The following is a 14,087-nucleotide window of genomic DNA, read 5'->3' on the forward strand; positions in this document are numbered from 1 at the left end:
GGCTTCATATCGAGTATAAAAGCTCAAAAATTATGTTCCAGTTATATAGAATGTTGGTTCGGCCACATTTGGAATACTGTGTCCAATTCTGGTCACCGCACTACCAGAAGGATGTGGAGGCTTTGGAGAGAGTACAGAATTGGTTTACCAGGATGCTGCCTGGTATGGAGGGTATTAGCTATGAGGAGAGATTGAATAAACTGGGATTGTTCTCCCAAAAGAGATGGAGGCTGAGGGGCGACCTGATAGAAGTTTATAAAATTATGAGAGGTATTGATCGGGTGAACAGTTGGAGGCTTTTTCCCAGGGTGGAAATGACAATTGGAAGGGGGCACAAGTTCAAGGTGAGGGGAGAAGGTTCAGTGGAGATGTGTGGGTGATGTTTTTTACACAGAGGGTGGTGGTGGCCTGGAATGCACTGCCAAGGGAGGTGGCTGAGGCAGATACGTTAGTGACCTTTAAGACTTATCTGGATAGGGACATGAACAGACGGGGTATAGAGGATACAGGCGGTTGGTCTAGATAGGACACGTGATCAGTACAGGCTTGGAGGGCCGAAGGGCCTGATCCTGTGCGGTACTGTTCTTTGTTCTGCACAGCAATCTTAAAGCTAATAGAGTTAAGGTCACTGGTGTCAAAGTGATCCCTCACTAACACTTCTGCCACCTTCCCTTTTTTATTTCCCAAGAGCAGGCCAGGTTTTGCTCCCTCTCTAGTTGGGTCATCCACATATTGAATGAGAAATTCCTCCTGAATAGAATCATAGAATTTACAGTGCAGAAGGAGGCCATTCGTCCCATCGAGTCTGCACCAGCCCTTGGAAAGAGCACCCCCTACTTAACACCACGCATCCACTCTATCCCCATAACCCAGTAACCCCACTTAACCTTATTGGACACTAAAGGCAATTTATCATGGCCAATGTACCTAACCTGCACATCTTTGGACTGTGGGAGGAAACCGGAGCACCCGGAGAAACCCACGCAGTCACAGGGAGACTCCACAGACAGTGACCCAGCGGCCATCTCTCGAGCCACGTTCATCCTATCCATCCTGACACTCTGACTAGCCTGTGGCACTGGTAGCAATCCTGAGATTACTGCCTTTGAGGTCTAACATAGAAAACATAGAGAAATACAGCACAGAACAGGCCATTCGGCCAACGATGTTGTGCCGAACGTTTGTTCTAGGTTAATCATAGATCATAGAATTTTGGACACTAAGTGCAATTTATCATGGCCAATCCACCCAACCTGCACATCTTTGGAATGTGGGAGGAAACCGGAGCACCCGGAGGAAACCCACGCACACAAGGGGAGGATGTACAGACTCCACACAGACAGTGACCCAAGCCGGAATCGAACCTAGGACCCTGGAGCTGTGAAGCAATTGTGCTATCATTTTAGTTTAACTCCTGATTCCCTGAATTCAGCTTGTCGGACCTACTCCTGTTTTTTACCTATATCGTTGGCACCCATATGCCCCACGACAGCTGGCTGTTCACCCCCCCCCCCCCCTCAGAATGTCCTGCAGCCGCTCCGAGACATCCTTGACCCTTGCACCAGGGAGGCAACATACCATCCTGGAGTCTCGATTGCGTCCACAGAACCGCCTGTCTATTCCCCTTACGATCGAGTCCCCTATCATTATAGCCCTGCCATTTTTCTTCCTGCCCTGCTGTGCAGCAGAGCCAGCCACGGTGCCATGAACCTGGCTGCTGCTGCCTTCCCCTGGTGAGCCATCTCCCTCAACAGTATCCAAAGCGGTATATCTGTTTTGCAGGGAGATGACCGCAGGGGACACCTGCACTGCCTTCCTACTCTTGCTCTTTCTTTTGGTCACCCATTTTCTATCTCCCTCAGTAACCTTCACCTGCGATGTGACCAACTCGCTAAACGTGCTATCCACGACCTCCTCAGCATCGCGGATGCTCCAAAGTGAGTCCATCCGCAGCTCCAGAGCCGTCAAGCGGTCTAACAGGAGCTGCAACTGAACACCCTTCTTGCACGTGAAAGAGCCAGGGACAGTGGACGTGTCCCTGAGCTCCCACATCGCACACGAGGAGCATGATCAACTGCCATCTTAAACCTCAGGTTAACTTTACAACAACAACTACAATGCCAAGAGAAAAAGATAAAAAAGAAAAGAAAAGTGACTTACCAGCCAATCACTTACCACGGGCTGTGATGTCACGGTTTGATTCTTTCTGCCTCTCACTTGCCCTCGGAGGTCCGTCTCGGAGGTCCGTCTCGGAGGTCCGTCTCGGAGGTCCGTCTCGGAGGTCGGCCTCGGAGGTCCGCCTCGGAGGTTGCCGTCTCGGAGGGCCGCCTCGGAGGTCCGCCTCGGAGGTCCGTCTCGGAGGGCTGCCTCTCCACTCTTCCCGAGGATGAGCACCCAATCGTCAGCCCTCCCAATCGATGTAAATCCTGGTTTCTCTCTGTCTCTGTCTCTGTGAGTCTCTCTCTCTCCCCCTTTCTCTTTCTCTCCCCCCCTCGCTCTCTCCCCCCTCTCTCTGTCTCACTCTCTCCCCCCTCCCTCTCTCCCTCCCTCTCTCCGACCCTCACACTGTTTGATGCTCTTATTTGTTGTTTCTCTTAAGGAAAAAGAGGCCATTCTGCTGTGTGGTGCCCAGCGACTGAGCATGCTCACTCTGTCAACAGGGAGGACACAGAGGAGGATTCCTAAATTGCAGCCGCTGCTGAAGAACGCGCTGAGTGTTAACACCTCCGCTAATGGTATTTTTCAGACAGTGATGGGTCGCTGCGGTGCTAAAGTCACGGTCTCTCTGTATTTGCCCCATGACCTTGCACATTCCAAATTAGTAAATGATGCTGACTATGGTTGTGCCAGGAGCCTCGGACCCTGGCATGTCAAACAACAGTGCTCACCACTGTGGTGCATGTGCGAGGTTGTGTTGCGTGTGCGTGATTGTGTTGCGTGTGTGAGATTGAGTTGCGTGTGCGAGATTGTGTTGCGTGTGCGAGATTGTGTTGCGTGTGCGAGATTGTGTTGTGTGTGCGAGATTGTGTTGCGTGTGCGAGATTGAGTTGCGTGTGCGAGATTGAGTTGCGTGTGCGAGATTGAGTTGCATGTGCGAGATTGTGTTGCATGTGCGAGATTGAGTTCATTGTGCGAGATTGTGTTGCGTGTGCGAGATTGTGTTGCGTGTGTGAGATTGAGTTGCGTGTGTGAGATTGTGTTGCGTGTGCGAGATTGTTGCGTGTGCGAGATTGTTGCGTGTGCGAGATTGTTGCGTGTGCGAGATTGTTGCGTGTGCGAGATTGTTGCGTGTGCGAGATTGTTGCGTGTGCGAGATTGTTGCGTGTGCGAGATTGTTGTGTGTGCGAGATTGTTGCGTGTGCGAGATTGAGTTGCGTGTGCGAGATTGAGTTGCGTGTGCGAGATTGTGTTGCGTGTGCGTGATTGTGTTGCGTGTGCGAGATTGAGTTGCGTGTGCGAGATTGAGTTGCGTTTGCGTGATTGTGTTGCGTGTGCGAGATTGTGTTGCGTGTGCGAGATTGTGTTGCGTGTGCGAGATTGTGTTGCGTGTGCGAGATTGAGTTGCGTGTGCGAGATTGAGTTGCGTGTGCGAGATTGAGTTGCGTGTGCGAGATTGAGTTGCGTGTGCGAGATTGAGTTGCGTGTGCGAGATTGAGTTGCGTGTGCGAGATTGAGTTGCGTGTGCGAGATTGAGTTGCGTGTGCGAGATTGAGTTGCGTGTGCGAGATTGAGTTGCGTGTGCGTGATCGTGTTGCGTGTGCGAGATCGTGTTGCGTTCGCGTGATTATGTTGCGTGTGCGAGATTGTGTTGCGTGTGCGTGATTGTGTTGCGTTTGCGTGATTGTGTTGCGTTTGCGTGATTGTGTTGCGTGTGCGTGATTGTGTTGCGTGTGCGAGATTGTGTTGCGTGTGCGAGATTGTGTTGCGTGTGCGAGATTGTGTTGCGTGTGCGAGATTGAGTTGCGTGTGCGAGATTGAGTTGCGTGTGCGAGATTGAGTTGCGTGTGCGAGATTGAGTTGCGTGTGCGAGATTGTGTTGCGTGTGCGAGATTGTGTTGCGTGTGCGAGATTGTGTTGCGTGTGCGAGATTGTGTTGCGTGTGCGAGATTGTGTTGCGTGTGCGAGCTTGTGTTGCGTGTGCGAGATTGTGTTGCATGTGTGAGATTGTGTTGCGAGTGCGAGATTGTGTTGCGTGTGCGAGATTGTGTTGCGTGTGCGAGATTGTGTTGCGTGTGCGAGATTGTGTTGCGTGTGCGAGATTGTGTTGCGTGTGCGAGATTGTGTTGCGTGTGCGAGATTGTGTTGCGTGTGCGAGATTGAGTTGCGTGTGCGAGATTGAGTTGCGTGTGCGAGATTGAGTTGCGTGTGCGAGATTGAGTTGCGTGTGCGAGATTGTGTTGCGTGTGCGTGATTGTGTTGCGTGTGCGAGATTGTGCTGCGTGTGCGAGATTGTGCTGCGTGTGCGAGATTGTGCTGCGTGTGCGAGATTGTGCTGCGTGTGCGAGATTGTGCTGCGTGTGCGAGATTGTGCTGCGTGTGCGAGATTGAGTTCATTGTGCGAGATTGTGTTGCGTGTCCGAGATTGTGTTGCATGTGCGAGATTGAGTTGCGAGTGCAAAATTGAGTTGCGTGTGCGAGATTGTGTTGCGTGTGCGAGATTGAGTTGCGTGTGCGAGATTGAGTTGCGTGTGCGAGATTGAGTTGCATGTGCGAGATTGTGTTGCATGTGCGAGATTGAGTTCATTGTGCGAGATTGTGTTGCGTGTGCGAGATTGTGTTGCGTGTGTGAGATTGAGTTGCGTGTGTGAGATTGTGTTGCGTGTGCGAGATTGTTGCGTGTGCGAGATTGTTGCGTGTGCGAGATTGTTGCGTGTGCGAGATTGTTGCGTGTGCGAGATTGTTGCGTGTGCGAGATTGTTGCGTGTGCGAGATTGTTGCGTGTGCGAGATTGTTGCGTGTGCGAGATTGTTGCGTGTGCGAGATTGTTGCGTGTGCGAGATTGTTGCGTGTGCGAGATTGTTACGTGTGCGAGATTGAGTTGCGTGTGCGAGATTGTGTTGCGTGTGCGTGATTGTGTTGCGTGTGCGAGATTGAGTTGCGTGTGCGAGATTGAGTTGCGTTTGCGTGATTGTGTTGCGTGTGCGAGATTGTGTTGCGTGTGCGAGATTGTGTTGCGTGTGCGAGATTGTGCTGCGCGTGCGAGATTGTGCTGCGCGTGCGAGATTGTGCTGCATGTGCGAGATTGTGTTGCGCGTGCGAGATTGTGCTGCGCGTGCGGGAATGTGCTGCGCGTGCGGGAATGTGCTGCGCGTGCGGGATGTGCTGCGTGTGCGAGATGGTGCTGCGTGTGCGAGATGGTGCTGCGTGTGCGAGATGGTGCTGCGTGTGCGAGATGGTGCTGCGTGTGCGAGATGGTGCTGCACGTGCGAGATGGTGCTGCGCGTGTGGGATGTGCTGCGCGTGCGGGAATGTGCTGCGCGTGCGGGATGTGCTGCGTGTGCGGGATGGTGTTGCAGGGCGAGATTGTGTTGCGCGGAGGTGGGCCTGCGATTGTTTCACGCGCGCGGTTGTGTCGCATGTGCATGCGCAAGTGTGTGCGCGAGTGTGCGGCTATTGTGTCGCAGGTGTGTGCGCGATTTTCTCCCGAGTGTGCGCGCGGTTGTGTCCTGAGTGCGTGGCCGTGAGTGTGTCATGAGTGTGTGCACATGTATGTTAGGGTGTGCATGATTGTGTTGCATGTATGTTTGTGAGATTGTGTTATGTGTCTATGTTTATGAGCTTGTGCACGACTTGTCTGTTTGTGAGTATGTGCGTGGCATGTGTGTTTATGTTTGTGTGTGTGTGCCTGACTTGTGCGTTTGTATGTTTGTGAGTGTGCACGACTTGTGTGTTCGTCTGTTTGAGTGTGTGCACGACTTGTGTGTTCGTATGTTTGTGTGCCATGTTATGTGCATGTTTGTAAGGGTGTGCTCACGGTTGTGTGTGTTTATTTGGGTGTGTGCGATAGTGTGTGCATTTGTCCGCGGTTATATGTTTGTGAGTGTGTGCGATAGTGTGCATGTGTTTGCAGTTGTGTGTTTGTTTCTGAGTGTGCATGCAGCTGTGTTGTGTGTGCTTGTGTGTGTGCTGTCAGTGTATGTTTGTGAGGGTCGATGCGAGTATGTGTCCCTGTGTGTGGGGGCTGTGACTGATCTCTCACTTCTGCTGTCTCTGTGTTTGTGCAGGTTTCTGGCTGGCTGGACTGCTGAATACTGGGGAACTCTTCCTGTGGCAGAAGGATGGGGACTGTTTGAAGACCATTGCAGCAGTAGCAGGCGTATGTGCAGTGGTAGCTGTTGCCCGTGGTAGGGAGCTTGGATTGTTCGTTGCTGAGGATTTTGGGGGTTTCTGGGAAGTGTTACAACACCCTGGGCTAGCAGTCAGTTCCAGTCCCACTTCACCCTGAGTCATAACACAATTGAATTAACCAATAATTCTTAGAAAATACCCAAGTCTTTGGCTCTTGGCTGCCCAGTAATTACAGTCACCAGGTTTGTAAATGTAAACACAATTACTGTTAATTTATTACAAAAGCTATAATGAAATACGCAGCAAATACAACTGGTTAACTGTTATCTAATTCCTAATTCCTCACTTCCACCCACCCTCAGTGCACACATTTAAGACAAACAAACACAGAGAGGAAGAACGGGGCAAGAAATTATAAGGAAAGAAAGAATCTTTGTTTTAAATGGTGGTTTCCAGCAACTTATTCCTCTTCAAACTTTCCTTTCAATTGTAGTTTAATATTAATTCACTCGGGTATCGGTAGTTTCAGAAGTACAGCACTCAGTATTTCTGGAGAGAGGGAAGGTTCTTGTCTTTGGTTGCGGCCTGGAATGATTTTCCTGTAGATTCAGTAATCCGGGTTCTCTGCAGCTTCAGGAATACAGTCTTTCTGGGAAAACACTCTGTCGCTTCCAGGAGACAAACGCCTCAGGACCCTGAAGGTCATCCCACTGGGACAGGATCCAATCAGCACCTGTTACCGGGCAGAGTACGGCCTTTTGAGCCAATTCATTGGCCACCTGACAATCAATTAAACCGAGTCCCACCCCATCTGTGGACATTCAACTGGGTGGCCATGATAACCAAGTATGAATTAGCTCTCACTCTTATGGCCTGTCATTCAGTGCACAGGAGCAGCAGTTCAGCCTGGTTTGTCCACTTTCCTGCCTGGGGTCACTGAGGCCGTTTATAACATCCCTCAAGCAGATTTCACTCAACCTGCAATGCAACTCCCTGTGGTCCTCTCTCAGTCAACCTTGCACACAATGTTTGAGGGCTTTATACTGTCATTACCAGTCGCTGGTGGAGACGGTGGACCTACTCCTTGAACTACTGCATGGACAGAACCAAAGGACAGCACAATTAAAGGGCAGCACGGTAGCACAGTGGTTAGCACAATTGCTTCACAGCTCCAGGGTTCCAGGTTCGATTCCGGCTTGGGTCACTGTCTGTAAGGAGTCTGCACATCCTCTTCGTGTGTGCGTGCGTTTCCTCCGGGTGCTCCGGTTTCCTCCCACAGCCCAAAGATGTGCAGGTTAGGTGGATTGGCCACGATAAATTGCCCTTAGTGTCCAAAATTTCCCTTAGTGTTGGGTGGGGTTACTGGGTTATGGGGATAGGGTGGAGGTGTTGACCTTGGGTAGGGTGCTCTTTCCAAGAGCCCGTGCAGACTCGATGGGCCGAGTGGCCTCCTTCTGCACTGTAAATTCTATGATAATCTATGAAAGAGGATAGTTGCAACATGGTGTAACTAGCTGCCTATTATAGGGCTCTGACACACAACACTCTCTACTTAGACTTTGGATATTGCTGTTTGAACGACTGGCTACCTTGTCCAATCTTTTTAGCTATGTACTGTGAAATTAAGTTGTTTTTGTCCTCTCCCCTCTGTGTCTCCATTCTTCCCTCTCCCTCTCTCAGAGTCTGCGACTAAGCTGTTCCTGTTTGTGTCGAGGGATGGAAAGAGAATTCTTGTGGCCAGTCAGAGCGGGACAGTCTTCCTCTGGGAAAGCAATGAGAGGCGAGACTTGTCGTCTGTTCCTGGGACTCAGCTCAGTGGCAGGTGGGCCCAAGTCATGGTGGATGGTCAAACCAAACTTCCCCAGGCCGAGGATAAGGACACCACTGTACACGCTGTCTTTCACACCGACGAGGTAAGTCCATCGCTACGGCTAAACACATTGTAAAAGGCAAACGTCGGAGCGCAGTGCTAATTCTCCTTACCGGGGCACAGCATGTTTATATAGCATACTACTGTTAGGACTGTCTGAAAATACTAACAATTTGCAATTTGTAAGACTGTGAAGGACCACGAGTGATAACAATGACCAATAGGTATTTTTTATGGTAAAACAAACTTTAATTTAGACACAGAATTAATCATATGTGCAACAAAGAAATAACTTTACAATTAACCATTAAAACAGCTTTTAAATAAAGGGAAAAAATCTCACTATCTACACCTGTCACCCAATACAGTTCAAATGCCACTTATAAATAAAGTTAACAATCATAAGACCAAAGACCATAAGATACAGGAGCAGAATTAGGCCACTCAGCCCATCGAGTCTGCCCAGCCATTCAATCTTGGCTGATATGTTTCTCATCCCCATTCTCCTGCCTTCTCCACATAACCCCTGAATCAGGGTGAGTGGGTTCTCTGTGCAAACCTTTGGGCAGAGGCCCTTTCAGGAGCAACCTGAAATCCTCCTGCCTTGCCACACACATGTTCAACTTAAAATCTTATTACGTGTGAGAGAGATGAGTGTGCATGCATGCGAGAGAAATGTGTGCGTGTGTGCAAGATGCACGCATGCAAGTGTGTGAGAGGAGTGTGGAAGCGCACATGGGCAAGAGAGGAGTGTGCATGTGTGCTTGCGAGAGAGTGCCCGGTGCAAGAGAGGGGAGAGCGTGCGAGAGAGTGTGCATGTAACGCCTGCGCGAGAAGTGAGTCAGTGTGCGTATGAGAGAGGCGAGAGAGAGGTGAGTGAGCGAGTGTGTGTGCGAGAGAGATGAGAGAGAGGTGAGTGAGTGTGCATGTGAGAGGAATGAGTGTGCATGCGAGAGAGGTGAGTGGGTGTGCGTGCGAGAGAGGTGAGTGAGTGTGCGTGCGAGAGGAGTGAGTGTGCGTACGAGAGAGGTGATGGACGTGACATGAGTGTGGTTATGCGATTGGGTGTGCGAGGAGTGTGAGTGTGGGCACGCGTTTGTGTGAGGGGAGTGAGAGTGTGCGCCCGTTTCTGTGCGAAGGGAATGGGAGTGCGCGGGTTTGTGTGTGAGGGGGAGTGAGTGTGGGCACGCTTTCTGTGAGGGGAGTGAGTGAGCGCGGGTTTCTGTGTGAGGGGGAGTTGGAGTGTGGGCACGCGTTTGTGTGAGTGGAGTGAAGTGCATGAATTTGTGTGAGGCGAGTGGGTATGCGCATGTTTCTGTGAGGGGAGTGAGAGTATGCATGTGTTTGTGTGTGATGGGAGCGAAAGTGTGCACGCGTTTGTGTGTGAGGGGAGTGAGTTTGTGTGTATTGGATTGGATTGGATTGTTCATTGCCATGTGTACCAAGCTACAGTGAAAAGTATTTTTCTGCGAGCAGATCATTAAGTATATGGGAAGAAAAGGGAATAAAAGAAAATACATAATAGGGCAACACAAGATATAAAATGTAACTACATAAACACCGGCATCGGATGAAGCATACAGGGTGTAGTGTTAATGAGGTCAGTCAATAAGAGGGTCATTTAGGAGTCTGGTGACAGCGGGGAAGAAGCTGTTTTTGAGTCTGTTCGTGCGTGTTCTCAGACTTCTGTATCTCCTGCCCAATGGAAGAAGTTGGAAGAGTGAGTAAGCCGGGTGGGTGGGATGGGGTCTTTGATTATGCTGCCCGCTTTCCCCCGGCAGCGGGAGGTGTAGATGGAGTCCATGGATGGGAGGCAGGTTCGTGTGATGGACTGGGCGGTATTCACGACTCTCTGAAGTTCCTTGTGGTCCTGTGCCGAGCAGTTGCCATACCAGGCTGTGATGCAGCCCAATAGGATGCTTTCTATAGTGCATCTGTAAAAGTTGGTAAGGGTTAATGTGGACATGCCGAATTTCCTTAGTTTCCTGAGGAAGTACAGTAGTCCCCCGTTATAACGCGGGTGTTGGGGTCCAAGACAGCCACCCGCGTTGCATCCGAGCCACGGATATCCACGATGGCGATAATAGGTGAACGAGAGGAAACATTGCTGATTGTGTAAGAATGTAAGAATGGAAGGGCGTTTTAAATAAAAAACATCAAAGTTCTTTAAAGTTTTAAATTTATTAAAAAATACCACTCAAAAAAATATACAATAAAACATAAAATAGCACTTACAAGCATATTTTTAAAAATCATTTAAATGACATGAAAAAGTCTGTGAGTTTCTTCTGGCACATCCCCTTCCTCATCTTGACTTGTGCTTGTCTCTGGAGGTTCTTCAGATGTAGTATGTATATGGGGTCGAAGTCCTGTTGCTCTGTGTAGTCTGTGAGCCACTTCAGGTTGGTGATGGCATCCGAGTGGCTCTTTGCCACTGTGGGCTGGGGTTCTTCTTCTTCTGCCTCCTCTTGGGTGACCTGGTCGATGATCTCCTCCTCTGTGAATGTTTCTGTGGGTGTCATGTCGTCCTCTGCGGCTGACCACCTGTTCACCCAATCCCGGAGTGTTAGGTTCTCAGCCAGGTCCTCTAGCCTCTCCTCAGCTGCCCTGGTCTCTGCTTCAGTAAAGCCTAGGAAGTCCTCTTCTTCTGGGTCTTGTTGTGGGAGTGCTGCTCCTAGGGCCTTGTTCCAGCAGTTGGTGATGGTCTTCTCTGTCACAGCTCCCCAGGCCTTCCCTGCCAGGTAACAGGCATCCTTGATGGTGATGGCTTTCAGGTAATCTGGGACAGTGAGAGGAGAGTCTATCATTTCCAGGATCAGTTCCTTTTTGTACACAGACTTGAAGGTCTGAATGATGCCAGCATCACATGGCTGGATCTTGCTGGTGGTGTTCTTTGGGAGATAGAGCACTTGGATCTGCCCATCCCTGGTCTTGAGAACATCTCCCTGAGGGTGGGCTGAGCAGTTGTCCAGTAGGAGTGTGACCTCCTGCGGTAAGTTGCGGGCACTAAGGTGGTCCCTGACACTGGGTACAAAGTGCTTGAAGAACCACTCCTCAAATAGGGTAGCTGTCATCCAGGCTTTGCCAGAGTTCCGGTAGGTGATGGGTAGGTTCTCCATGTTGATGTGGTGAAAGCATCTAGGAGACTTGTATTTGCCCACAATCAATGGCTTCAGCTTGTGTGTTCCTGTGGCATTGCTGGCAAACAGAATGGTGAACCTGTTCTTGGCTTGCTTGAACCCCAGAGTCTTGTGGGCATCATCCTTGACAGCTAGGGTATTGTCAGGCAGCATCTTCCAGTAGAGCCCTGACTCATCTGCATTGTAGAGTTGCTCTGGGGTCAGCTCCTCTTGCACCATGTAGTCCTTGAGGATGTCGGGAAAGGCTGCTGCTGCTCCTGAGTCGGCGGATCTCTGTTCACCACTGATGGTAACTGCACCTATCCCATGTCTTTTCTGGAACCGATGGAGCCAACCCTTGCTGGCTACGAAATTGGTGTCCTCTGGGTGGAGCTGCTGATGGAACTTCTCAGCCTGAGTCCTGATGATAGGTCCAGATAGGGGGGTGCCACCAGACTGTTCCTGGACAAACCAGGCGAACACAGCCTTCTCCAAGTTAATGTCACTAGCGGTCCTTGCCTTTTTCCTGTCAGAAACTGTCTCAACATAAATTCTCAAACTGTCCTTATCTTTCTCCCACCCACGGAGGGTTGACTCCGGTACATCAGTCTCTCTGGATAATTTTGCCTTTGTTTCGCCGTTTCGAATACGGTCTATCAAATGTATCTTTTCCTTTACTGTGTAAGACTTGCGCTTCGGCATTTGGTTTTTAGACGCTTTCATTTTAAAATGAACTGGATACTGTACTGGAAAAGGTCTCCCTTTTAAACGGTTGGGGATAGAAAACTGTCACTTTAATCACCAATCATCACGGCTATTTATCGCGCCTAAACGGGCCAATCATCGCGGCTGATTGGCGATCGAATGAATGAAAAAAAGTTCACCGGCTTAAAAAGGTGTTGTTTCAAAAAGAGTGAAAAAAGTTGGGGTCCATAGGCACCCCCGCCGTATATCGCGAACCGCGGTATTGCGGGGCGCGGTATAACGGGGGACTACGGTATAGGCGCTGTTGTGCTTTCTTGGTGGTAGCGTCGACGTGGGTGGACCAGGACAGATTTTGGAGATGTGCACCCCTAGGAATTTGACCATCTCCACCTCGGCCCCGTTGATGCTGACAGGGGTGTGTCCAGTACTTTGCTTCCTGAAGTCAATGACCACAGCTACAGCTGTGATTAAGAGATCATAAAGGTGGGGTGAGTGAAGTGAGTTGGGGGGGTTTACCTCAGCTGGTTTCTGATGAAGAGCGAGGCCAACAGCGTGAGTTCAATTCCCGTACCGGCTGAGGTTATTCATGAAGGCCCCGCCTTCTCACCCTTGCCTGAGGCGTGGTGACCCTCAGGGTAAATCACCGCCAGTCAGCTCTCCCCCCTCAAAGGGGAACCATGATGTGGAGATGCCGGCGTTGGACTGGGGTGAGCACAGTAAGAAGTCTTACAACACCTGGTTAAAGTCCAACAGGTTTGTTTCAAACACGAGCTTTCGGAGCGCAGCTCCGTGCTCCGAAAGCTCGTGTTTGAAACAAACCTGTTGGACTTTAACCTGGTGTTGTCAGACTTCTTACTGTGCTCAAAGGGGAAAGCAACCTATGGTCATCTGGGACGGTGGCGACTTTACTTTTACTTTGCTTTGTAAAGGTGAGATAATCATTGAATTTAACCATTTACATGTTTACATGTAGATAGCTAATGGAATACTGTTTATGTTTCAGAGGTTCCATGGGATGTAGATAATTTGAGGTATTGTGTTTAATCCTAGCTGAGAAGATCATGGGGTATCTTAGTTGGAGGAGACTGGAGAATGCATTATACATGGGATACAGATGATGTAATTAATGGGAGGAGCCAGGTCTGTCTAGTTTGGCAGTTTGCCATAGGATTTTAGGCTGATGAGACAGGAATTTTCAGGTTGTTCCTGAAAAGGTCTCTTTCTTAATTTTTGCACAGAGACACTAGTAACCCTGATTGTTCAGTTTATTTCTAAGTGCAATTACATTGAATTGCTTCATTGGAATATATGGTAGCAGGTGTAGATCAGGAGTTTTTCCCCCCTTTTATTTAAGAACTGTTTTAACTCTTCTATGGAAACCTATTGCTGTGTTGCTAATGTCATTGATTCTGTGTTTAAATTAAAGTTTGTTTTAAAAGATACATAAAAGGTACCGATTGGTCAGTGTGATCACTCCTGTGGTTTAATCAAGTTCCCTCACAGTTTTACAAATGATTCCCGTACGGGATCCCTAACAACCTGCAAATATATATATTCCTTTTAGCAAACTAATATAGTTCAAAGACCACTTATAAATAAAGATAACAATCAGGTTTCCTGGGGGCAACATGGTAGCACAGTGGAAAGCACTGTTGCTTCACAGCTCCAGAGTCCCAGGTTCGATTCCTACTTGGGTCACTGTCTGTGTGGAGTCTGCACGTTCTCCCCATGTCTGCGTGGGTTTCCTCCGGGTGCTCCGGTTTCCTCCCACAAGTCCCAAAAGATGTGCTGTTAGGTGATTTGGACATTTTGAATTCTCCCTCAGTGTACCCGAACAGGCGCTGGAATGTGGCGACTAGGGGCTTTTCATAGGAACTTCAATGCTGTGTTAATCTAAGCCTATTTGTGACGATAAAGATTCTTATTATACCATTCCTTGCTTCTCTCTGTGCCAAAACCTTGGAGAGATCCTTTCAGGAGCCAACTGAAGACACTCTGTTCAACTCAAATCCTCTGGCAAACTGAAACTACATACAGACCTGGTTCCTCCCCTTAATTACATCAGCTCGATCTTAAGCATAAGGCATTTGACTGGCCTCTCCCAC

General features: G+C 49.4%; 1 protein-coding gene across 1 annotated transcript in view; it reads left to right on the top strand.

Moving 5' to 3' along the window:
- The window catches only part of cplane1 (ciliogenesis and planar polarity effector 1), a 288,296-nt gene that overhangs the window by 10,056 nt on the left and 264,153 nt on the right, over nt 1-14,087 (top strand). The window contains exons 2-4 of the mRNA XM_038803925.1: nt 2,600-2,735; nt 6,225-6,344; nt 7,969-8,201. Of these exons, the coding sequence (XP_038659853.1) occupies nt 2,600-2,735; nt 6,225-6,344; nt 7,969-8,201 (489 nt within the window). The remainder of the gene's footprint in view (nt 1-2,599; nt 2,736-6,224; nt 6,345-7,968; nt 8,202-14,087) is intronic.

This window comes from Scyliorhinus canicula, chromosome 8 (genome assembly GCF_902713615.1).
Source record: "Scyliorhinus canicula chromosome 8, sScyCan1.1, whole genome shotgun sequence".
Lineage (NCBI taxonomy): Eukaryota > Metazoa > Chordata > Chondrichthyes > Carcharhiniformes > Scyliorhinidae > Scyliorhinus > Scyliorhinus canicula.